Here is a 23,649-nt window from a genome sequence, read left to right on the forward strand (position 1 = left end):
AGTCTCCCAATGTCTCTCTCTGTGTATTCCAGCCTCCCAATGTCTCTCTTTGTCTCTGTATTTCAGTCTCTTAGTGTCTCTCTCAGTCTTTGTGCTCCCCTGACAATAGGAGGTAAAAATAGCCCCTGGGCGGTGCTGGCTGGGATGGAGATAAAAGGGAATTTGCCTTTTGTGTCCTGTGGCCAGGATGGGGGGGTCGCTGGGCCCGCGCTGACACATGGGGATTGCTGACATAGCTCCCCTGCTGACCTTGACAGGGCTGATAAAAGAGGCTGAGCTGCCCCAGGCCTTCACTTCGGGTGCTGAGGTTGGTGATATCGGGTGGGGGAGTGTGAGCTGGGCTTGAGTGTGGTGGGACTCTGGCTATGTGAATGGCTACTCACACTTGGCTATATCTGCGAATGTGTAGCTCTGTGGGTATGATTGTGGGAGGGCAGGTCTTTGACTACGTCTGTGAATGTGGAGGTGGACAAGACAGTGAGTGGGGAGGAGTCTGAGTGGGCAAATAGACTTCTCTGTGAGGGGTCTGAGTGTGGATGTGTTTACCAATGAGATGCTGCGTCCTAACTTGTAGCTCTGTGTCTGTGTGTGAGTGTGGAGGAGGAGGGAGGGTTGGGCTGTTTTTTGCCCCTAACTTAGGTCATTGAGTGGGCTTCTAACCTGAGGGAGGCTGAAGGACCGATTCCATGAAGCTCCAGGGCCTGCCCTCCTGCCTCCTCCGGGGATATTGCACATTGACTTGCCCTGGGCCAGCCCTGATACTCCCTCATCGACCCTTCTTTATTTCCTATTTTCTCCCCACAGGACTCCCTGGATTCTCTTTCTATTCCTTACTTCTCGTCGTTGCGACTACCATCTCTGCCACCATGATGGACCTGAGTGAGTTGGGAGAGGCTGCTGCCTACCTGAGAAAGAGCTACCAAGAGATGGTGAAGGTGCACACCGTTCCAGGCGATGGTGAGAGTGGGCCTGGGACATAGGGTCGCAGACTCAGACCCAGGTCGGGACGGCAGTGTGGGGAATCTGAAGTCACAGGGGCTTGGGTGTTGGAGACCACGACACAACTCCAATTAAAGAGTAATAGTTATCATTATAACAATAGCTCATTTATATGGCACCTTAAGGTTTACCAAATCCTTTCCATGTTTTATTTCACTTGATCCTCACAATCCCTGTGAAGTAGGTGCTATTGTTATTTCCATTTTAATAATAAGGAAACATAGGCCAAGAGAGGTTAAGTGCCTTGAAAAATCTCACATAGCAAGTATCTGAGGCAGGATTCAGACTAGTGTTCCTGACTCCCAACCTCATACTCTCACCCAGGGGAGCCTTGTCTGCCTATTAGTAAATTCAACAGACACTTAATAAGCACATCTACAAGGGGAAAGAATCCTTCTAGTCCTTGGATACCTTTGGCTGAGATGTGATTCCTGCCCTCATGGAGCTCATTTACAGATTTCAAACTATAAAACCCAATATAATCCGATGAGTACATTAAAGCAGTGTGAAAGGAAGGGCAGTGGGTAGATCTGAGGAGAGGAAGGCTGAGGGTGTCAGGGGAAGAATTGGTTCTCGAGTGAGCTGCATTTAAAAGGATGGGTAGGAATCCAACCAGCCAAGAGGGGGAGGGAGGACATTCCAGGCATAGAGAACAGTTTGAACAAAGGTGGAGACAAGGGGAGAGTGATGTGAACACAAGGACAAAGGGGCTGTGGGCCAAGGGCCCTGGAAAGAGTCAGAAGCACAACAAGCCTACCCCCTAGATGGTTAGGGCAGGCCACCTCTGTTAAACCTTTGGGCTGTGGAGGCCGTAAGCTAGAACCAGGAGAGAGGGATTTCCCTCTCTGTGTTTTTGGTCTCTTTGTCGCTCTATGTCCATATTTATAGACATCCTCATTCCCAGGTGAGTAAGGTGAATCACAAAGGGGACTTATCCAAAATCATCCTGTGAGTTAGTGCTGAGCTGAGGTCAGAATCCAGGTTTCCCGCTTCTAAGTATCCCTCATGTACACAGAAAAGTCCACTTTCTTAGGGTTGGTGGGGAGGGAAATGAGGAACCTCAGGGATAAGGGTGGGAGAAGACCCAGTGTTTGGGAGGGTAGCATTGTTGGGGTGGGTAATAGGAGGTCTCAAAGATGGGGAGATCAAAGAGTTATTCTTTTCACATCTATCCCTAGAAGCTCCTGAAGCCTCCACTAGAAGAGGTTCCTTCTTTCCCAATCCTGAAATTCTTATTTCCCCTCCTCCAGGGAAGAAATGGGTCTGGGTCCCTGATGAGCAGGAAGCCTATTTGGAGGCAGAGATCAAGGAGATCAAGGCCGGCAGAGTCACTGTGGAGACCAAGGACCAGAAGGTAAGAGCGCCTGCACTTCACTATCCCAGAACTTGTTCTTTGCCTGAAAATCCCTGACACCTCTAGCCTCCCCTGCTTTGATAGCTCTGGGACCCTCAGGCTACCTGGGTCCCGCCCTATGATCCCAAAACACACCATCTGCCCTACCCCAAGTAGCCAGAGCTCAAGGGGAACCAGCTTCCCAAGGATGAATGAGGTCTTACTCTAATCCCACTTTTGACTCTAGACAGGTAAGTCAGGGCTGCAACTGTGACAAAGAAATAATAAGATCTAGGAGAAGGAGCAGAGGAACTATGTGACATGATATAAAGCACTTAGCGTCTCTGGGCTCAGTTTCTTGCAAAGTGAGAGGGCTGGACTAGATCTCCTCTTAAGGTCCCTTTCAGCTCTATACCTGTTAAGCCTGTAAGCGCAAACATACATAAATCAAAGGCTTATTCTAACCTATACGCTTGCTTTCTCTGTTTCTTTGTCTCTATCTCTCTGTCACACACACACACACACACACACACATACATACCAATCTACAGAGGTAATAAAAGGAAGGGGAAGACATGATTAACTGATACACTTCCCCATGGGACAATTGGCCATCTGGCCATAATTATAAAGTAGATGTAATTGGAAGAAAAATTCATTTGAAAAATAGATTGAAAGTGTGTATGTCTTGGGTGATCACAGGTTCAACAGGAGTCCTATGTGCAGTAGTAACCCCCAAAAGCCAATGGGCTCTAAAGCTGAATGAACAGAAGTCGAGAGTCCAGGGTGAGGAAGCTGATAGTCTTGTCATTATCCTAATTGGATAATGCTGATTCAAGTTGAATACACTGAGGGGGTTCAGTGGAGAGAACAGTGGGCCTGGGGTCAGGAAGACGTAAGTTTAAGCCCTACTTACCTAAAAGTAATCACCTTAGCCAGCCTCAGTTTCCTCATTTGTAAAATGAAGGAATTGTATTCAGTGGACTCTAGAGTCCTTTCTGGTCTAAAATCTATGATCCTATGGTCTGTTCTTCTAAGCTCCAAGGGCAATACAGGTACACAGAGGAAAAACATTTTTGTCAGCAGAAAGCTCACCATTTAAAATAAGGGGGAGGTGGATATATAAGTGAGAGGCAGGACAGTAGCAGACATAAAACCAGCCTCAAGGCCAGGAAGACCTGAATTCAAGCCTCACCTCTAATATCCTGGCTGTGTGACCCCCAATAAAGTACTTAACCTCTCAGTGCTCTAAAAATTGCAGATCAGGTGTGGATCAACACTGGTAGATGAATATCCTTATCTGGGAATCCCTCTCCCTATCTCCTATAAATACATAGGATATATAGGTCTAATATAGATGATTATAGGGTAAATGATACCATGATTAATTGCTTCCATTTCTTTTTTTCTGCTTGGGTTTTTGTTTGTTTGTTTGTTGTTGTCGTCGTCGGATTTTTTTTTTTTTTGGCAAGGCAAAATGACTTGCCCAGGGTCACATAGTAAGCACAGGGCATTTACTTAGAATATAAATTCAAGATTAGGGACTAATTTTATTTCTGTCTCTGTATTCCAATCACATAGTAAAATACTTTAATAAATACTTTTGGATTTAATTGAATCATTGAATAGCCAGAGTCCTTTTTTTTTTTTTTTTTTTTTTTGCATTTTTGAGAGATAAAAGGAGGGTTATTATTAGGCCCATTTCATGTTTTCTCATCTACAAATCCCACAGTTTTTTCTATTACGCCTCAATTAAATGAACTGAAGGCCATATAGAGAAGCCTAAGAGATATGGAGAGGGAAGGATCACTTTGAACTGAGAAGAGGTGTAACAGAAGGCTTCCTGGAGGAGGTGGCACCTGAGCTGGGCAGTGAAAGATGGATGCATTTCAGCAAGGAGAGATGGGCAAGGGAAGAGGGATCCATTCCACGCATGAGCAAAGGCTTCTTCCCTCCTTAAATTATCCTTCATTTTCTTATAAATGAGAGGCTTTATTATTTATATTTATGTGTATAAATATAATTATATTATAATTTTTATTTATATTATGTGTCAGATTATAGCTCTTAAGAGGATATTGTAAGCTTTTTGAGAGCAGGAATTATTTCTCAGTTTTTTGTTTGTATGCCTAGTATACAGTTCCTGGCACATGGCAGGCATATGGCCTTACATGAAATGAATTGAATGAAACTTGATACTGTACAAGACTTAATTAAGGAAATGGGGAGGGTAAGCCTGGAAAAGAGAAGAGCCATAATGGAGATTATGAAGCAACTTAGTATAGGGCACTGGACTACTTATTAGCCATGTGACTCTGGCCAAATCACAATTTGTTTCTGCCTCAATTTTTTCCATACATTAAGAAAAAGGGGTGTGAGTTAAACTCAATTGCCTTTGAAGTATCTTTTTAGTTTTAAATGTTTGATTCTATGATCTCTTTCATTAAATATCTGAAAGGGAGAGAGGGAAACAAGTGTTTATTTAGTACCAACTATGTGCCAGATATTATATTTAGCACTTTACAATGATTATCTCATTTGATCCTCACAACAACTTGGGGGGATGGGTACTATCATTATGCCCATTTTACAGTGAGAAAACTGAGGACAGTTGATTAAGTGCCTTGCTTAAGCACTTAGCCCATAAGCATCAGAAAACTCAGGTCTTCCTTATTCCAGACTCAATGTTCTGGGTACTACACCACCTAGATTTATTCCATTTGGTGCCAGAAAACAGTATTAAGAGAGTTAGAGCATGGGGGCAGCTAGGTGGCTCAGTGGATAGAACACCAGCCCTGAAGTCAGGAGGACCTGAGTTCAAATCTGACCCCAAATACTTAAATACTTCCTAGCTGTGTGACCCTGGGCATGTCACTTAACCCAGAGAGAGAGAGAGAGAGAGAGAGAAAGAGAGAGAGAGAGAGAGGGAGGAGAGAGGGAGACAAGAGAGAAGAGAAGGAGAGGAGAGGGAGAGAGAGAGAGAGAGAGGGAGACAGAGAGAAGAGGAGAGGAGAGGGAGAGAGAGAGAGAGAGAGAGAGAGAGAGAGAGAGAGAGAGAGAGAGAGAGCGCAAAGTTCCAAGGAAGCAGAGAAGCAGATTTCAGTTCAGTAGAAGAAAAGACTTTCTTACAGGGCAGCCAAGGAATAGTAGGCTTTGGGAGGTAGTGAGCTCCCTGTCACTGAAGATCTTCAGGCAGAAGCTAGATAACTCCTTGTCTGGGATTTTGTAGCAGGGATTCCTAAACTGGAGAGCACGTTGGACTATATGAGCTCTCAGGTCCCCTCCAGCTCTGACCTTCTGGCCTCCCTACCCCTCACCCCAGAATAGTAGCCTTGCCCTCTCCGCCTTTGTGCCCTTCTCTTTCTCAAGACTGATCAGCTGGCTCATGTTGGACCCTCCCCTGGGTCTCCCTTGCGTGACTGGGGCCCCTGTGTGAGATTGGGGGCAGGCGGGGCCCAGAGGGAAAGGTTTTGGGGATGCCCAGTGATGGCCCCCATTTCCCCTCCAGGTCCTCACCGTACGTGAGGCTGACGTGCAGTCCATGAACCCGCCTCGCTTTGACCTGCTGGAGGACATGTCCATGATGACCCACCTCAACGAAGCCTCGGTCCTACACAATCTTCGTCAACGCTACGCCCACTGGATGATCTATGTGAGTCCCTCAGGCCAGGGCAGGAGCCCGAGGTAGGACCCTGCAGAGGGCCCCTGCGCAGGGCAGCTCCACGTACCAGAAAATTCCCTCAGCCCAGGTTGGGGGGATCGCGGGTTCCTGGAGGCGCCTCAGTCAGCCCCCGACAACTGATCATTTAACGGGTCTTTTTGAAGCATCCACCACAAACTGGGCCTATGCTGGGCACTAGAGAGCCAAAGGCAAGGAAGGGTTCTCAGGGAAGCTGCTCTCTAAGGGAAGGATTCTGGGCTGGGCATGGGGGGGGGCAGATAAGTACATGCCAAAGATCTTCAGGCAGTACAAAGTGATGGGGGACAGCGGGGGTCAGCGGGCGGCCCCAGACCTGCCAGAGGCAGGTTTGAGGGAGCCTGCAGGGAAGCCAGGGATTCTAAGCGGCTGAGATGGGAGGGGGACCCCTTCTTCTTACAAGAAGGGGAGGAGTGAGTTGGCTACACCAGGAGCCGGGCAGTGGGTGACTGTGGAAAAGCCCTGGAGAGACGGGCGGAGATGGGATTCTGAGTGGAGTTTCCTCTCTCCTGCAGACTTACTCAGGCTTGTTCTGTGTCACCATCAATCCCTACAAGTGGCTTCCTGTCTACACTGCCCCTGTGGTAGCTGCTTACAAGGGCAAGCGTCGCACGGAGGCGCCCCCCCACATCTACTCGGTGGCAGACAACGCCTACCACTCCATGCTGCAGAGTAAGGGGCCCACCCGCCTGGATTCCTGATGTCAGACCCCTCCTGTAGCTTCCCCCCATTGCGGTCCATGGATCAGGCTGACTCCCCCGATGCGTAGGCTACAAGGCGCCAGGGCCTGGGGCTGGTTTGCTTGGTGGGGAGGAGAGGGGGGACAGGAGGAGAAATTGTGCTGGAGACTGAGATCCACATCTCACCCCCTTTCCTTATAGATCGAGAAAACCAGTCCATGCTTATCACGTGAGTACCTGATGTTGGGGAGGGAAATGGGAGGCAGGGGAAGGGGCTGGGAGTCCAGCCTAGGGCCAGGGAGAGGATGAGGCTGTCTCCTTCCACCCGCATCCTCTCTAACTCGCTGACTCAGAACTGGGGCTCAGGGTCCCCAATGCTCCAAACATATCTCAGGGCACAAGGCACTGATTAGACGGGGCTGGGAGTAGTTCAAAGCCTTCAGACACCCCGTCCCTGATATTCCCCCTCCCACCCCACACACAGACCCACAGCTCTCAGTCAGCCCCTGAGCTTCTTCCTCTGGGAGGGGCTCCCTTTCTGCCTCACGCGCCCAAGCCTCCAGCTCCCCAGGAGAGGTGGGAGGAGGGGACCTGACCCCTATTTCCTCACCAGGCCAAGACTTTCCTTGGGGATCCTAGGATAGGGGAGGACTAGGGATGAGGGGGCAATAAAGGGGTGGGAGAAGCCTTCCAATAGAAACTGATTGGCTTTTCTGTCACCCAAGCGGAGAGTCAGGAGCTGGTAAGACCGTTAACACCAAGCGGGTCATTCAATATTTTGCCATCGTCGCTGCCCTGGGAGAGGGGCCGGGCAAGAAAGCCGTAAGACCTACCCTGTTTTGGCTTCGGCTTGTTCCCCTTCTTTTCTTCCTCCTTTTCTCCTTTTTCCTATTTTCCTTCTGGGGCTTCTCAGCCCTGGCCCTGCCTGAGCCTCCTCCCCAGGGAGGCAAGACTCTGGCCTGAGCAAGGCTTGACCAGCCCGGGGCCCTGTGTCCAGAGCTCTGGAGTTCCCTTCTCTCCTTCCTCCCAGGACCTCTGGCTTTTATTGAATGCCTCCTCCTGCAGGTCTCTCCTGGTCCGGTCCAGTCCCGTGTCCATCTGTTGAGCCTTGCTCTCTGGGGGCATTTTGGTTTTGTGGTGGTTTTTTTCTTGTGCTTTTGACATTATCATCTCTCCCCTCCTTCTATTTTGTCACCCTTCCCTTTTCATGTCTGATTTCCCTGTTTGGGGCGTTTTTTCTTTCTTTTTCCCACCCTCTCTTTTTTATACCTTTCCTTTTGAATCTTCCCTTTTTTCCATCCCCTACTTTCTCCTGAGTGGCTAGTGGAAATGAGACAACATAAGGAAAGATAGTTTGAATCTTTGGGCTAGCAGGGAAAAGCAGAAGCCTCTGAAAGCAAAATTAGAAAAAGCAAAGGGGAGCAGATTCAGATCCCACAAGAGAAGTCCAAGAATAAGAGATTTTGAAAGGAGAGAAGAGTGACAAGGGTCATAATTCCTTTCTCTTCACTGTGAAATCTTGAAAGCTGCCTTGGAAAGAATGTCAGTAATCATTTAGTCCAATCTAATGCCTTAGAAATCTCCTCTGAACTTTCACTTAAAAATTTCCCCTGATGAGGAGTTCACCACTCAAAAAAAGAAAGCCAATTTCACTTTTCCACAAACAGATCCAAAACTAAGTGAGGCTACTGGGTGGTTGCCCAAGGTGCTAAGCTGTTAGCATTTGAGAAACAATGAGGGAAACAACCAAATTAAGCATGTAGTTAGCAAGAATAATTAGTTAAACTTGGAATCAGTCACTCCAACAATAAGTATTTATTATATGTCTAATAGATAGTGTTAGGCACTGAGCTGGGTGGCCTGGAGAGATACAAAGACAAAAATGAAATCATTCCTATCCTCAAAGAGTTTACATTTGATGAGGGGAAACAACAAGTCAGCATAATATTCATAATACATACATATTTGGATATAGACACAGTAATGTCGGAAAATTTTTATTTGTGTGGTGGAACATTAGGAAGCGTCTCAGATAACACTAAGCTTACAAACTGGAGTATTGAAAGGATAGTGGTTCTACCAACAGAAGTAGGGGAGTTTGGTAGAAGGATGAGCTTTGGGGGAAAATGATAGTTTTCTCTTTTGGACATGTTTAATTTGAAATGTCTATAGGTCATCTAGTTTAAAGGCAATTGGTGAGGTAGGATCAGAAGAGAGACTGAGACTGGATATAGGAAGTGACCAATTGCCATAGTTCTGCTGCTTCTTCATTGAGTTCTTTCCAGACCTCAACCAGATTTTGCTCCTTCCCACATGGTAGCCTTCTAAGGAGTTAGCCTGTTGATATCCTGGGGGCTGTTTTCACCAGCATAAGGCACTGTTCTGGGTACTCTCCTTGAGGTGATGATCTCCTTGAGATCATAGATGTCTTGCTGAGGTTTCCCCTACTTTTTGCAAATCAAACTTCTCTTGACTTGAGGAAGCACTTCATATTGTTGACCCTGGACATATCTTGTGGTACTTGCCCTGAATAGAATATTTTCTAACTAAAATCTACCTTCCCATAATTTTCTCCAGATGATTCTAGTTCTGCCCTCTGGGGCCAAGAGTAGTAATAATTATGTACATTTTTCTCAATCAGCAATCAATTAACAAAAAATTCCTATTGTGTCCCCAATACTCTGCTAGGCTCTGGGGATATACATGAAAAAATGAGATAATCCTTGCCCTAAAAAAGCTTACATTTTACTGGAATGAAAATTCTAAAAAACAGAGAGTTGACAAAGCTTCTATAATAGTTGGGTCAGGTAAATTCAGAAAATATTGTTTGAGGGATTATTTCATTTTTATTTTTATCCCCAGTGCCTAATACAATGCTGGGAACATTATAGACACTTATTAAATGCTTATTGACTGACTGATTGATTGATCAGACATGGAATTTCACTGGTATAATAGTTTGAATTATTAATATGGCCAATTATACTATTTTCCTAATATTGAACCAGCCCTGTATTCCTACTTCACTGATATAATAGACTCCCAAGGAAGAAACTCCCTCTCTCAATGAAAATTAGCACCTTCTTTACAAATTATACTTATAAAGTTGCCTAGAACATTGCAGGGTTAGGTGACTTGTCCAGAGTCACACAGCCAGAGTGTTGTGGAGGCAGATCTTCCTGCCTTCAAGCCCAGCTTTCTATCTACTCTGCCATGCTGCCTCATTCCTACTTTATGGATGAGGAAACTGATTAGCTCAAGGTCATCTAGCTAGTTGATATTGTAGCTGGGATTCAAACCCAGGTTCTCTCTGCTTTCAAATGCAGCAATCTCTGCCTCTTACAGCTTTCATATTTTGGATCCCTGCAAATATCTGAAGATATCAATTATGTCTTCTCTAGGCTATATCTCCATAGTTCCTTCAAATGATTCCCTAGATGGTCTTGTGCTCCACTCTTATTCAATTTGTCAATATTCTTTAAAAAGTGCTATATATGACTGTACAAATGTGATCTGATCTGGACAGAGGACAGTCGTTTCATCACCTTTCCCCTTCTACATCTCTTTTTAAAAATTTAGCCTTTCTGGCTGCTTGTTGTGACCAGGCTTTGGGGAATCCCTCACTACGAGGAGTAATATATTACTTTACATTTACCCTGGGACTTGCTACTTCTGAGAGATGGTCGGAGGAGTACATAGAATATACATATGTCCTTGCAATTAACCCAATGAGTCAGTCTTTTTAGTCATGTCCAACTCTTTGTGACCCCATTTGGGGTTTTCTTGGCAAAGACACCGAATGGTTTGCCATTTCCCTCTCCGGCTCATTTTACAGATGAGGAAACTGAGGCAGACAGGGTGAAGTGACTTGCCCAGGATCACCCAGCTAGTAAATGTCTGAGGTCAGAATTGAATTCAGGTATTCCTGACTCCAGGTTTGGCACTCTGCACGCTATGGCGCCATCTAGCTGCCCCTAATTGTCCCAACAGACCCCCACATCCTAAGGAATGTAAGAGTCCAAATCATTTCCCCTAAGTCAGTGCTCAGAGGGCTCAGTGGGGCCAGCGACTGGGAAGCAGCAGAACCTCTGAGCCAGACACAGTGGGGCAGAGGATAGTGAAAGAATAATAAAGAGTGTTCATCTTCACACATCAGTTTCTAGAGTCCTGTGAGGGAGCCAGGGCAGGTATCCTGTACCCTATTTTACAGGGGAGAAAACTGAAGCATTAGGAAATGCCAGAGATAGGATTTTAGCTCCAGTTCCCTGACCTTGAGTTCCCATACAGAGAGGGGGGACAAAAGGGAGACTCCTTCTTGGCTGAAGGGGGCTGGAGGAGAAGGTGAAAGAGGAAGTAGGGAGCAGAAGGAAGCTCCCCAACCCTCCAGCCCCCCTTTCTATGCCCTTTCTCCTTCCTCACCTCCCTCTCCCCCTTCTCCCTCTGCCTTTTGCATTTCTCCATCTGCGCCTTCTTCTTTCTCCCAGAAGACTCTGTGGAGTTTCTCCTCCAATGGGGGCAGCCCAATTGGGTAGTTTGTTAACCCTGTGCCCAGGTTCTCCCCACTAACCAACATGCTGCCCTTGGCCCTTTAGCCTTCACCTCACAATGTTTCTCATATCTCACTATAGTTTCTCACTATTTCTCTTTCCTTTCTTCTTTTTTTCCAGCAACTTTTGGCAACCAAGACTGGGGTGAGTTGGGGGGGTCTTAGGGAGGGAAGAGGGAGATCCGTACTTTCAGGGCTCCCCCTCGCTGCTACACCTGTGTTTCCTAGAAAGCAAATCCGTGAGATTAAAAAATAAAAGGCATCTCCCTGTCAGCCTCCCCCTCTAACCCCCAGCTACCTTTGTAGCAAGAAGCCCCCAATTAAGATGCCCTTTTATTGCCCTCCCCCACTTCAGGGAACCCTCGAAGATCAAATCATCGAAGCCAACCCGGCTTTGGAGGCCTTTGGGAATGCCAAGACCCTGAGGAATGACAATTCCTCCCGTTTTGTGAGTCATCCCAGGGAGGGGGCGGGGGAAGCAGCCCTATGGCCCCCAGACAGGGGTGAGGTCAGAGTCCTACAGCCAAGTGGTTTGGGGGACAGAGGGGTAGGTGAGGGCATGGAGGGGAGCAGGTGAGGGGACTGAAAGAACAGCAGCCATCCAGGACCGGGATAAGGGGAGTAGAAGTTCAAGGTCCTAGAGATACTGGGATGGGGGTGGAGTGAATGGAGGCCTCGGAGCTCTAGAATCAGGCCTACTAATAGCCTGCCTGTGTCCCCTTTGCTCCTCAGGGAAAGTTCATCCGGATCCACTTTGGACCATCAGGAAAGCTGGCGTCTGCCGATATCGATAGCTGTAAGTCAGAGGCAGTGATGTGGAGTGGGGATGGAGCAGATAAAAGGTTCTGGTTTTCAGTATACCAGACCCAGCACAAAAATATCCTTGCTCTCCTCAAATCTCCAACTTTCCCCCGCCCCATCAATCTCCCAGCCAGGCTTGACATTTCAGGATTGTCTTATAACAGAGATGAGAGGTTCAGGAACACCATCCCTAGGGATAGAAGAGGGTGGAAAGAAGGCAGAATGGGGAGAGAGAGAGAGAGAGAGAGAGAGAGAGAGAGAGAGAGAGAGAGAGAGAGAGAGAGAGAGAGAGAGAGAGAGATGAGACAGAAGGAGAGACAGAGAGAGAGACAGAGAGAGAGAGAGAGAGAGAGAGAGAGAGAGAGAGAGAGAGAGGCAGACAGAAAGACAGAGAGGTGAGAGGGGCGGGGGAGAGAGAGAGAGAGAGAGAGAGAGAGAGGAGAGACAGAAGAAGAGACAGAGAGAGAGACAGAGAGAGAGAGAGAGAGAGAGAGAGGCAGACAGAAAGACAGAGAGGTGAGAGGGGCGGGGGAGAGAGAGAGAGAGAGAGAGAGAGAGAGAGAGAGAGAGAGAGAGAGAGAAGAGAGAGAGAGAGAGAGAGAGAGAGAGACAGAAGAGAGAGAGAGAGAGAGAGAGAGGTGAGGGGGGAGAGAGAGACAGAAGGAGAGAGAGAGAGAGAGAGAGAGAGAGAGAGAGAGAGAGAGAGAGACCGAGAGAGAGAGAGAGAGAGAGAGAGAGAGAGAGACGAGACAGAAGGAGAGACAGAGAGAGAGACAGAGAGAGAGAGAGAGAGAGAGAGAGAGAGAGAGAGAGAGAGGCAGACAGAAAGACAGAGAGGTGAGAGGGGCGGGGGGAGAGAGAGAGAGAGAGAGAGAGAGAGAGAGAGAGAGAGAAGAGACAGAAGAAGAGACAGAGAGAGAGACAGAGACAGAGAGAGAGAGAGAGAGAGAGAGAGAGGCAGACAGAAAGACAGAGAGGTGAGAGGGGCGGGGGGGAGAGAGAGAGAGAGAAAAGAGAAAGAGAGAGAGAGAGAGAGGAGAGACAGAAGGAGAGAGAGAGAGAGAGAGAGGTGAGGGGGGAGAGAGAGACAGAAGGAGAGAGAGAGAGAGACCGAGAGAGACCGAGAGAGAGAGAAGAGAGACAGAAGGAGAGAGAGAGAGAGAGAGAGAGAGGAGAGAGAGAGAGAGAGAGAGAGAGAGAGGTGAGGGGGGAGAGAGAGACAGAAGGAGAGAGAGAGAGACAGAGAGAGAGAGAGAGAGAAAGAGAGAGAGAGAGGGGGGCAGACAGAAAGACAGAGAGGTGAGGGGGCGGGGGAGAGAGAGAGAGAGAGAGAGAAGAGAGAGAGAGAGAGAGAGAGAGAGAGAGACAGAAGGAGAGACAGAGACAACACACACAGAGAGATAGACAGACAGACAGACAGACACACACACACACACAGAGACAGACAGACAGACAGAGACAGAGACAGACAGACAGAGAGGGAGAGACAGAGACACACACACACAGAGACAGAGAGAGACAGAGACACAGAGAGAGGAAAGAGAAAGACAGAGACACAGAGAGAGACAGAGACAGAGAGAGTGAGAATGAGAGAGCGAGAGAGGGATAGACAGAGACAAAGACACAGAGAGAGACAGAGAGAGAGGGGGGGAGAGAAAGAGAGAGAGACAGAGAGAGGGAGAGAGACAGAGACAGAGAGATAGAGAGGAAAGAGACACAGAGAGACGGAGGGGGAAAGGGAGAGAAGGAGGGAAGGAAGGAGGGAGGGAGAGGGAGAGGGAAAAAGGAAGGAGGGAGGAAGGGGGAGAGAGGGAGAGAGACACACAAATCTAGGCACACCAGAAACGTTCATTGAATGAATGAAAATATTCCAAATCTCTGACTTTCCATCTCTTTCTCACACACATATACAGCACTGTCCCAGCTCCCCCTAATGTCACTTAGACATTTACTGACATGGAAACATACACATGTACACATGTCTCTACACAGACATAGTAACACATACATAGGATCATAGTTAGAGTTGGAAGGGATCACAGGACCACCAAATCCCACCCCTCTATTTTACAATTGGGGAAACTGAGGCACAGAGAGGTTAAGGGACTTGCCCAGTAAGCTGTCAGAAACAGGCCCCTTGACTTCAGAATCAGTATTCTTTTTACTGTACCATGTACACAACCTCCTTAGAGGCTGACACTCTTAAAGACATGCACACAATGACAGACACCTATGAAGATTCAGAAACACTACTGTACTATACTAACACACAGATAATGATACTACAGACTTGAATACATACCAGGGAAGATTCACACTCATTCGTTCGTGTTTTCACTGACACAGCCCGGGACCTTCCTGCATCAACAAAGGGATGTCCAACTATCTTCTAGGGCAGTTTTCTGTCTCTGAGACCCCATAAGAGAATCTAGGCTAGTTGGCTCTCCTCTTGTGCCCTAACTCAGCCTCCCTTCTTTCCTCCCACCCAGACCTGCTGGAGAAATCCCGAGTGATCTTCCAGCTTCCTGGGGAGCGAGGCTATCATATCTATTACCAGATTCTGTCGGGGAAGAAGCCAGAGCTGCAGGGTAAGGGGGCAAGGAGGGTGGGAGAAGGGGACCAAATGGGACTGGGTCCAAAGGGCATGGGGTGACAAGCAGGAGTGTGCTGGTAAATGTTTAACACTGTTATAAAGGTTTATGTTTTCAGGATACACTTTTAGATTTAACCTGCATTTTTAACACTGTATCCATCATCACTAGACAATTAACAAAACAATATACAAAGTCCTAATTTAAAGCGTTTGCCAATTTCTGAGATCTAAATGCTCACATTGAAAATTTAATAATTCTTCCACATGGGTTAGAGTTGTCTCCAGCACATCCCTGGCTTCTGGGCTAGGAGGACAAAGGGTAGAGATAAAAGATGGGAAATGAAGGGGCCCAACAGGGGGACCCAATCTGGAGGCCAGAAGGGTCCAGCTTCTGTCAAAGAGAGACCTAAAACTTCAAAGATCTTGATTCTAGATACCTAGCCTAAAGTTTCCTCAAGGTACTAAGGGGTAATTGTCATGAATAAAAATAAGGATGATTTCTTAAATCAGTTGCTTAAAGGTTTCAGAGTGCGTCCCCCACAACAGAGTAATGAAAGTAAGGAAGATAATGAAAGAAGGCTCATTACCCACTTCTTATAGATAAGAAAACTGTCTTAGAGAACTTTAATCATAGGGATTCAGAAAGAACAGCAGCAGGCTGTTCCAAAGTGACACAGCTAATGGAAATAACTCCCATTGATTTAGGGCTTCACATTTACAAAGCCCTTCCCTCTCCCTCTTCCCCCCAACCTAAAGAGGGAGACTGCAGGTATTAGCATCCCATTATTCTTGTGGGTAAACTGAGGCTGAGAGAGATGTTCATGGTATTTAAATTAAATTCCAACAGTACACTGCTGCCTCTGGGTAGATGGACCCCCAAAATACCTCATTTAGCACCTGTTGGTTCCTTTCCTCAAAGGGCATGCTGGGAAAGAAAAGAATGGCGGCTTCTACTCTGGGTGGGGAATAGCAGGGCTGGTTCCAAGATAAAAAAAAAAGTGCTCTAGATTCAGTTTTTGGGTTTCCAAGTATTGACCCCCATGTTATAGGTCATCAGAGAAGTGAAATGATTAGGATTAAGCCACACAGCCCAAGAATATCTGAGGCAGGATTCGAAGCAGGAGACTCAATACCAATCCTAGTGCCACTATCTTAGGCTACTGGGAAGGAGAGGGAGAAAGCATCCCTCTCAATGCGGAACCAGAGGGCCTGGCTTTGGATTCTGACTCTGCTCTTTACCAGCTGTAGGAACACAGGCAGGTTGCTCAATCTCTCTGACCTTCAATTTGCACCTCTGTAAAATGGGGGTATATATTACTTGTACTGCCTGCTTAATGAGGTATTTGGTTAGAAGGTATTTAAATGCTAGGGAAATGAAAATATTACTAAGAAAAATGGGTTCTCAGAGAAACTTGACAGGGGATCCAATGAGCCAGGTAGAACCCTGACTGACTGACTTTGGAGATGCTTAGAGAAGGTCCATTGCTTCCCCAAGCCACAGCTTACCTTCAGGTCTCTGCAGTTCTGAGTGTGAAAGGCCCAGGGCCAGGCGGTCACTATGGGGACAAGAAGGGGGGAGGCACTGGGCCTGTCCTGTCCTTCAAGAACTGAAATATAGAAGGTTGTCATTTAGAAAAGAAACAAGTGGCCCAGTCCCAGGCTCCATGAGAAGTAGGACAAAGGCAAGCCTTGGGGTTAGTGTCCAGGGTTGATTGGGGGAGTGGGTGCCCTAGCAAGCTTCTGGACAGACTCTGACCTCTGCTTTGAGCATACTCCTGTGTGAGGATGCCTGCTTCAGGCCTGAAATTTCTCTGTGTGCCCTCAGATATGCTGCTGCTCTCTCTGAACCCCTATGACTACCATTTCTGCAGCCAGGGCGTCACAACTGTGGACAATATGGATGACGGACAAGAACTGATCGCAACTGATGTATGGGGGTGTGACAGAGTGGAGTCTCTGGCATAGAAGGGGCAAAGGGAGGCCTACAGGGCCCTCAGGACAGTGGGGTGGCATTGGGAATTCTGGGAGAACAGTGGCAGATGTAGGGGGATGTAGGGCAGTGGGAAAGCAGAGACGCTTGGGGAATGGAAGAACAGAGAGATAATTGGAAAGCTTAGATATGAGAGTGGATTTAGAGGAACATAGAAGGAGTTCTGAGGGACAGAGGGAGAGGGGCTCAGGATATCAGGTGACAGAGGGGAGCTATATGGTGGAAGGCTCAGAGGGAAAGAGGCAGATGTTTGGGGGGCTCAGGACAGCTGTTTCCTGTGTAACCTTCTTGCCACCCTTCCTGCGCAGCATGCCATGGACATCCTGGGCTTCAGTGTGGATGAAAAATGTGCCTGCTACAAAGTAGTGGGGGCTCTGATGCACTTTGGCAACATGAAATTCAAGCAGAAGCAGCGGGAGGAGCAGGCAGAGGCCGACGGCACTGAAAGTGAGACCCCAGCCCAGCCTGGATCCCGGATCCTGGATCCTGCCCATTTGGGGACAATGGCCCCCAGCCCTACCAGGTGTTACCTCCAGTGTCCCATCCCCCCAAGCCACTGACCTCTCCTGATCATTCCACAGGTGCAGATAAGGCTGCTTACTTGATGGGAATTAGCAGTGGGGACCTCCTAAAGGGGCTGCTGCACCCGCGAGTCAAAGTGGGGAATGAGTTTGTGACCAAGGGACAGAGTGTGGAGCAGGTGAGTCAAATGAGGGGGAGAAGGAGTGAGGGGGACAATGGAGGAGGTGAGATGGAGGAACTGGTACGGGGGAAGAGGAGGAGGTGGGTAACCAGAGGAGCAGATGAGGGCAGAGGAACAGTGAGAGGACAGAGAAAGAGAATGAGGAGGGACAGGAAAGAAGGCGAGAGGAGCAGTGGGATCAGAGAGCAATCAGTGGAGGGCAGAGGAACAAGTGAATGGTGACAGAAAGGAGCAGGGGGAAGGGTCAGAAAGAAGCAAGTTGGGAGGACAGAGAAGCAGGAGGGGGCGGAGCTTACTTAAGGAGTCGGGGGGGCGGAGCCTACTTGAGGAGGAGGGGAGGAAGCCTACTTGAGGAGCGGGAGGGGGCGGAGCCTATCTGTGGAATAGGAGGAGGACGAGCCTGTTTGAGGAGTAGGAGGGGCGGAGCCTACCTGAGGAGCAGGAGAGGGCAGAGTCTGCCTGAGGAGCAGGAGGGGCGGAGCCTGCCTGAGGAGCAGGAGGGGCGGAGCCTGCCTGAGGAGCAGGAGGGGCGGAGCCTGCCTGAGGAGCAGGAGGGGCGGGGTCTACCTGAGGAGCAGGAGGGGCGGAGCCTGCCTGAGGAGCAGGAGGGGCGGGGTCTACCTGAGGAGCAGGAGGGGCGGAGCCTGCCTGAGGAGCAGGAGGGGGCGGAGCCTGCCTGAGGAGCAGGAGGGGCGGAGCCTACCTGAGGAGCAGGACGGGGCGGAGCCTGCCTGAGGAGCAGGAGGGGCGGAGCCTACCTGAGGAGCAGGACGGGGCGGAGCCTGCCTGAGGAGTAGGAGGGGGCGGAGCCTGCCTAAGGAGTAGGAGGGGGCGGAGCCTGCCTGAGGAGCAGGAGGGGGCGGAGCCTGCCTGAGGTCCAGATTTGCTGTACCTAACCCAGCCCCTCCTTGGCACTCTTGCAGGTGGTGTTTGCTGTGGGGGCTCTGGCTAAAGCTACGTACGACCGGCTCTTTAGATGGTTGGTCATGCGTATTAACCGAACCCTGGACACCAAGCTGGCCCGGCAGTTCTTCATTGGGGTGCTAGACATCGCTGGCTTTGAGATCTTTGAGGTGAGCTAAGCAGGGGTGTGGGGCAGCTGGAGGCAGGCACTAGCATGTGCCTTACACTCTTGGCTCTCAGATATTCCTGACTGCTTAATTCTTTAGGTTCCTCAGTCTCTTAAGGAAGGAGGTAGACCCTCATATGCAATGGGTGACCCTTCTGTAAAGGGGTTCCAGTATAGTTTTAGGATGACACAAGTGCCAGCTCCCTTCCCCCACCCATGTCTGAAAAGTAAGTTTGTTGTGAGTCTGCCCTAAACAGGGAAAGGAATAAGCATTTGTATTGTGCCTACTGCGTGCCAGACACTGTGCTAAATGCTTTTCAAATATTATCTCATTCCATCCTTACAACCACACTTGTGAGATAGATGTTATTATTGTCCCCATTTTGCCAATGAGGAGACCAGGGCAAATAGTTTTGTCCAGGGTCACAGAGCTAGTAAGTGTTTGAACTCAGTTTGTCCTGATTCCAGGTCCAGGGCTCTCTATGCACTGAACCAACTAGCTGGCAAGGAGTGCCATGAGAACTCTACTCCGAAATAGGTCCTGAATGTGTACGAGGCAGAATTTGAACTCAAGCCCTCCCGACTCTGAAGCCAATTCTCTTTCCTCGACACCTAGTGTCTCTCCATATCAGTTGTTAATAATGAAGGTGAAATTGTAAAGTGTACCCCCTACCCCTGCCAGAGAGTCCAAGGTCACACAGCTAGTAAGGGTCTGAGGCAGCATTAGAATTCAAGCCTTCCTGACTCTGGGCCCTGTGCTCTCTCCACGGCACCACCTCCTGGCTCATTGCCTCGCCCACCTAATCCCACCTGTCTGTGTCCCATCGGCAGTTTAACTCCTTCGAACAGCTGTGCATCAATTTCACCAATGAGAAGCTCCAGCAGTTCTTTAATCAGCACATGTTCGTGCTAGAGCAAGAGGAGTATCGCCGGGAGGGCATTGAGTGGGTGTTCATTGACTTTGGCCTTGACCTACAGCCCTGCATCGACCTCATTGAGAAGGTGGGCCCTGGGGACTCAGGAAGGGAGGGGGTCAGAAGGGTGACCTTGAGAAGTCTGGGGAAGGGGCATGGGAGAGAAGATGTATGGGTGGCCCTGACAGGCGACTTCTGTGTTAGGAACCCCCAGGGAGTAAACGCCATCCACCTGTGGTCTTGGTCAGCTTTGTCAGCTTGTCTTAGAGAGTGGAGGGGAGGGGAGGGAGGGGGGACTTCTTGTTCAGGGTCACCATAATCTATGAGGGCCAAAAGAGGGACCTAATCCCAGGTCTCTCTCACTCGCTCTCACTCTCTCTCTTTCCATATGCGTGTGTGTGTGTACACATACCTACCTATTTATCTATATATACCTACACACACCCCCCACACGAGATATGTGAAGCATAAAGGAAAGGCAATCTCAGAGAGAAAGGACCAGCATGAGGGCGGCTGAGAGAGGCCTCCTGCCGCAGGTGAGCCAAGTCTTGAGGGAAGCCAGTCCGGAGGTGAGGAGGGTGGGCATCCCGGTGTAGGGGTGACCACTGTATGCTCAGCCTGAGAAAAGCAGGCAGGTCAGTGTAGGGAGACTAGGATGTATAGAAAGATGGGAAGGTGAGGAAGGGGCCAGGCGGTGAAGGAATTCCGGTGCTCTCTGGGTGGCACCGCCTGTGCCCATTGACCTGCCTCCCGCTCTGACTCTGCAGCCGATGGGAATTCTCTCCATCCTGGAGGAAGAGTGCATGTTCCCCAAGGCCTCTGACGTGAGCTTCCGGGCCAAGCTCTACGACAACCACGCTGGGAAATCGCCCAATTTCCAGAAGCCTCGGCCAGACAAGAAGCGCAAATATGAAGCGCATTTTGAGATCGTGCACTACGCCGGGGTGGTATGCGCTGGTCTTGGTCCCTAGCCCCAGCCTTGTTTAACCTTCTTTAACAATAACCTCAGTTCCATATCCTGACCCTAGTCATGCCCTTTCCCATGATCTCCACCTTCCATCCAGCAGAGTCTGTGCTCCTTGAGGACAGGGATTGCTTTGCTTTTGTCATCTGTAGCTTGAGCATAACCCCACAGTATCGGGCGCCGCAGGAGGTGCTTAAAACTGCATACTGAATAAAGGCCTGACCTGGCCCTGCTGCTCTCCCTTTCTCACATCAGGTCCCCTACAGCATCGTCGGGTGGTTAGAGAAGAACAAGGACCCACTGAATGAAACAGTTGTCCCCGTCTTCCAGAAGTCCCAGAACAAACTGTTGGCTTCCCTCTATGAGAGCTACTCTGCCTCTACCGCTGCTTCCGGTCAGTCCCCCAGGGCCTGGGGGGGGGGGTAGGGAGGGGCTGTCACTGGGGACCCGCTCCCTTCTACGTGACCGGTGTCCTTGTCTCCACCAGCTGAGGGCCCCAAATCCGGGGTGAAGGAAAAGCGGAAGAAGGCGGCATCGTTCCAGACGGTGTCCCAGGTGCACAAGGTGAGGGCCCGGCTTTCCCCACTGCCCTGGGCACTCAGCCCTCTCTCAGCCAGTCCTCTGCCTCTCTGGGCGGGCAGCTGTTAAGACTTGCAGTGATGTTTAATTCTTCTCTGCGTGAACATCACAACAAGTCTATACAGTTTCCCAGCCCCATACCTCTGGGACAGGGCTGGGGGCAGATGGGGATGAGGGTTGAAGGCTTGGGAGGCTAGGCCATGGGAGTCATCAAAGGGTCAATGGAGCTTTGGGGCACATAGAAAGTGATTCAACACATCAGCTGGGTAACCTTGGGCAACAACAAGTCCTTTGCTCTCTCTGGGCCTCAGTGTCCCCATTTGTAAAATTACACTGGACTATATCACCTCTAGGACCTTTCCTGCTCTAAATCCCAGGAACCTAAGAAACAGGCCAGTTCAGGCATAGGGGATCTCTGGAATTAAGAGAGACTCGTGGAGGCACAGGGAAAGCTGAGGAATATGGAAACTCCATAAGGAATGGGGTAGCCATGGAACAGACGTAAGGATCCCTAAAGCCAGGGGTGTGAGACATGAGCAGGAATATGGGGAAGTGAGAGGGGTGGTCAGCTGGGAGGGGATGCCATCCCCCACCCACTGCCTCCTCTCCTGCCCAGGAAAACCTCAATAAACTGATGACCAACCTACGGGCCACCCAGCCACACTTTGTCCGGTGCATCGTCCCTAATGAGACCAAGACACCAGGTAGATACCTAATTATGCACCTGGGTATCTGGGGAAACCTAATCCTAGGAGGTATTAGGCAGATAAACGTGGGGGCTGGGAGATCTCACCCAATATTACCATTCCTTCCCCTCCCCCCTCCCTGATACAACGCTCCAACCTCACAGAACTCCATTTTTACTTTCTTTGTTGGGTTTTCTGGAGGTTGGGTTGAGACCTAATCTCCATTGATCTTACGCCCTATGAACCCCATCCTAGGAGTCATGGATGCCTTCTTGGTACTACATCAGCTTCGCTGCAATGGGGTTTTAGAGGGAATCCGCATCTGCCGCCAGGGTTTCCCCAACCGCCTGCTTTACATGGACTTCCGACAGCGGTCAGTGATCCCCCTGCTCCCTGTGACAATGCTGTAGGTTTCTCCTCCATATCTTCCTATGTCCTCAGTTGCCAGACAGACAAAGCTGTATGTCCTGCAAGCTCTGCTCTTGTGAAGTCTAAGATTCTTGTTGGGAAAACAAAACCCACAATATGCATGTGAAAGATAAATAACCAGATAAAACTTTCATACTTGGTCAGTCAGGTCTATGAGAACTTAGAAAAATGGGGTTAGTGACTTGGAGAAAGATGGACAGATGGATCTCGAAAAAAGAAAGGGATTACAAGAAGAGGTAACGAGGGCATTCTAGTCAGGGGCACACATGAGCCAAGGCTCCGAGTTGGGGTGAGATTGGGAATCAACTATTTGGAAAAACCTAACCTGTTTGTACAGAGGACATGTGTTAGGGAGCCTTGAGAGAAGCTCCCAAAAGGAGGACGGGGCCAGACCACGGAAGGCTTTGAATGCAGGAGGAGTTGGGAATTTTATTCTCCCTTAGCGACAGGAAGCCCATGGAGGTTTTTGAGCAAGAGGAGGAATGTGTTCAAAGTTGTGCTTTGTAGGAAGGGAAGAACTGCCTATGAGTGCAGGATGAGCTTGGGGGAAAGATGGAAGCAAATAAGCCATTTAGGAAACTGTTGTTTCTAGGCAGGAGGAAGGTTGATTGAAGGAGCCAAGAGGCAACAACATACTGGACAGGAGATAGAGAATTGGAGTTTGAATTAGCAAAAACTGGGTTCATATCTTGTCTTCAGATACTTATTATCTGTGTTAGCTTAACAAGTCGCTAAGCTCTGTAAAACGAGGGGGTGAGATTCCATGGCTTCTAAGGATGCTTCCAGATCTAAAATCTATTATCTTATGATCGGCTATCACAAAAATGAAACAGATGTTAGGGGCATTCCAAAGGAGTTAACTTTTAAAAAATTATTTTGCTTCTTCTTTTTTTGGTTATGTTACATGCATTTCCAACTATATTCATCTCTCGTCCCACCAGTAAACCATCCTTTGTAACAAAAAATCAACCAACATAGCAACCATGTTTGACCATATTCCCAAAGGAATTATCATTTTTTTTCAAAAGGCTTTGTAACAGGATAGACCCAGGTTTTAAAATGAAGTTACAAAACAACTTCTGCAGCGTCTCTTTGCTGCCCTTCTTGCCGCCCCAACCTTCTAGTTTGGGCCCTAGCTCTGGGCCATACGTGGCTTGTCCCCTTGGCCCCTCCCCACATCCCTCAGCTCCCTTCCAAGGATCTTCCCGCCCCCCCTAATCCTCAGCCTCTGCCCAGGTATCGCATCCTGAACCCCAGTGCCGTCCCCGATGACACCTTCGTGGACAGCAGGAAGGCCACCGAGAAGCTCCTCGGCTCACTGGACATTGACCACACGCAGTACAAGTTTGGTCACACTAAGGTAAGGGGGGTCAAGTGTCTGGGTCAAGAGCCACTCTGAGGGGAAGGGCACTGAAGCTGTGGGTCCCACGGAGGTTAGGAGTGGTTCAAAAGGGTCAGAAGCCCACCGAGGGGTCAAGGTCATGTTCAGAGCAGGTCGGCTCTGAAAGGCAATCGGTCAATGTCTGAGAATACGAGGCACCATCATTGCTAACTCCATGCTAAGCCCTTCATGTTACACCCTGAGAGCCCAGGGAGCTCACACCATGTGTCCAGAATAACGCAGGTGAAGCCTGGGGTCACCCCAAGGGTCAGGGTCACACAGGGA

The 23,649-nt window shown here is 49.0% G+C and overlaps 1 protein-coding gene across 1 annotated transcript in view; it reads left to right on the forward strand.

The window, feature by feature from the left end:
• Positions 1 to 802: 802 nt before the first annotated feature.
• The window catches only part of MYH7B (myosin heavy chain 7B), a 39,771-nt gene continuing 16,924 nt past the window's right edge, over positions 803 to 23,649 (forward strand). The window contains exons 1-21 of the mRNA XM_051979183.1: positions 803 to 957; positions 2,250 to 2,353; positions 5,841 to 5,984; positions 6,545 to 6,701; positions 6,911 to 6,938; positions 7,435 to 7,531; positions 11,377 to 11,400; positions 11,611 to 11,703; positions 11,988 to 12,051; positions 14,546 to 14,644; positions 16,475 to 16,578; positions 16,948 to 17,086; positions 17,221 to 17,339; positions 18,266 to 18,415; positions 19,243 to 19,413; positions 20,093 to 20,272; positions 20,545 to 20,683; positions 20,777 to 20,853; positions 21,485 to 21,572; positions 21,810 to 21,927; positions 23,220 to 23,343. Coding sequence (XP_051835143.1) covers positions 867 to 957; positions 2,250 to 2,353; positions 5,841 to 5,984; positions 6,545 to 6,701; positions 6,911 to 6,938; positions 7,435 to 7,531; positions 11,377 to 11,400; positions 11,611 to 11,703; positions 11,988 to 12,051; positions 14,546 to 14,644; positions 16,475 to 16,578; positions 16,948 to 17,086; positions 17,221 to 17,339; positions 18,266 to 18,415; positions 19,243 to 19,413; positions 20,093 to 20,272; positions 20,545 to 20,683; positions 20,777 to 20,853; positions 21,485 to 21,572; positions 21,810 to 21,927; positions 23,220 to 23,343 — 2,310 coding nt within the window. The 5' untranslated portion in view covers positions 803 to 866. The remainder of the gene's footprint in view (positions 958 to 2,249; positions 2,354 to 5,840; positions 5,985 to 6,544; positions 6,702 to 6,910; positions 6,939 to 7,434; positions 7,532 to 11,376; positions 11,401 to 11,610; positions 11,704 to 11,987; positions 12,052 to 14,545; positions 14,645 to 16,474; positions 16,579 to 16,947; positions 17,087 to 17,220; positions 17,340 to 18,265; positions 18,416 to 19,242; positions 19,414 to 20,092; positions 20,273 to 20,544; positions 20,684 to 20,776; positions 20,854 to 21,484; positions 21,573 to 21,809; positions 21,928 to 23,219; positions 23,344 to 23,649) is intronic.

Source organism: Antechinus flavipes, chromosome 2 (assembly GCF_016432865.1).
Source record: "Antechinus flavipes isolate AdamAnt ecotype Samford, QLD, Australia chromosome 2, AdamAnt_v2, whole genome shotgun sequence".
Classification (NCBI taxonomy): Eukaryota; Metazoa; Chordata; class Mammalia; order Dasyuromorphia; family Dasyuridae; genus Antechinus; species Antechinus flavipes.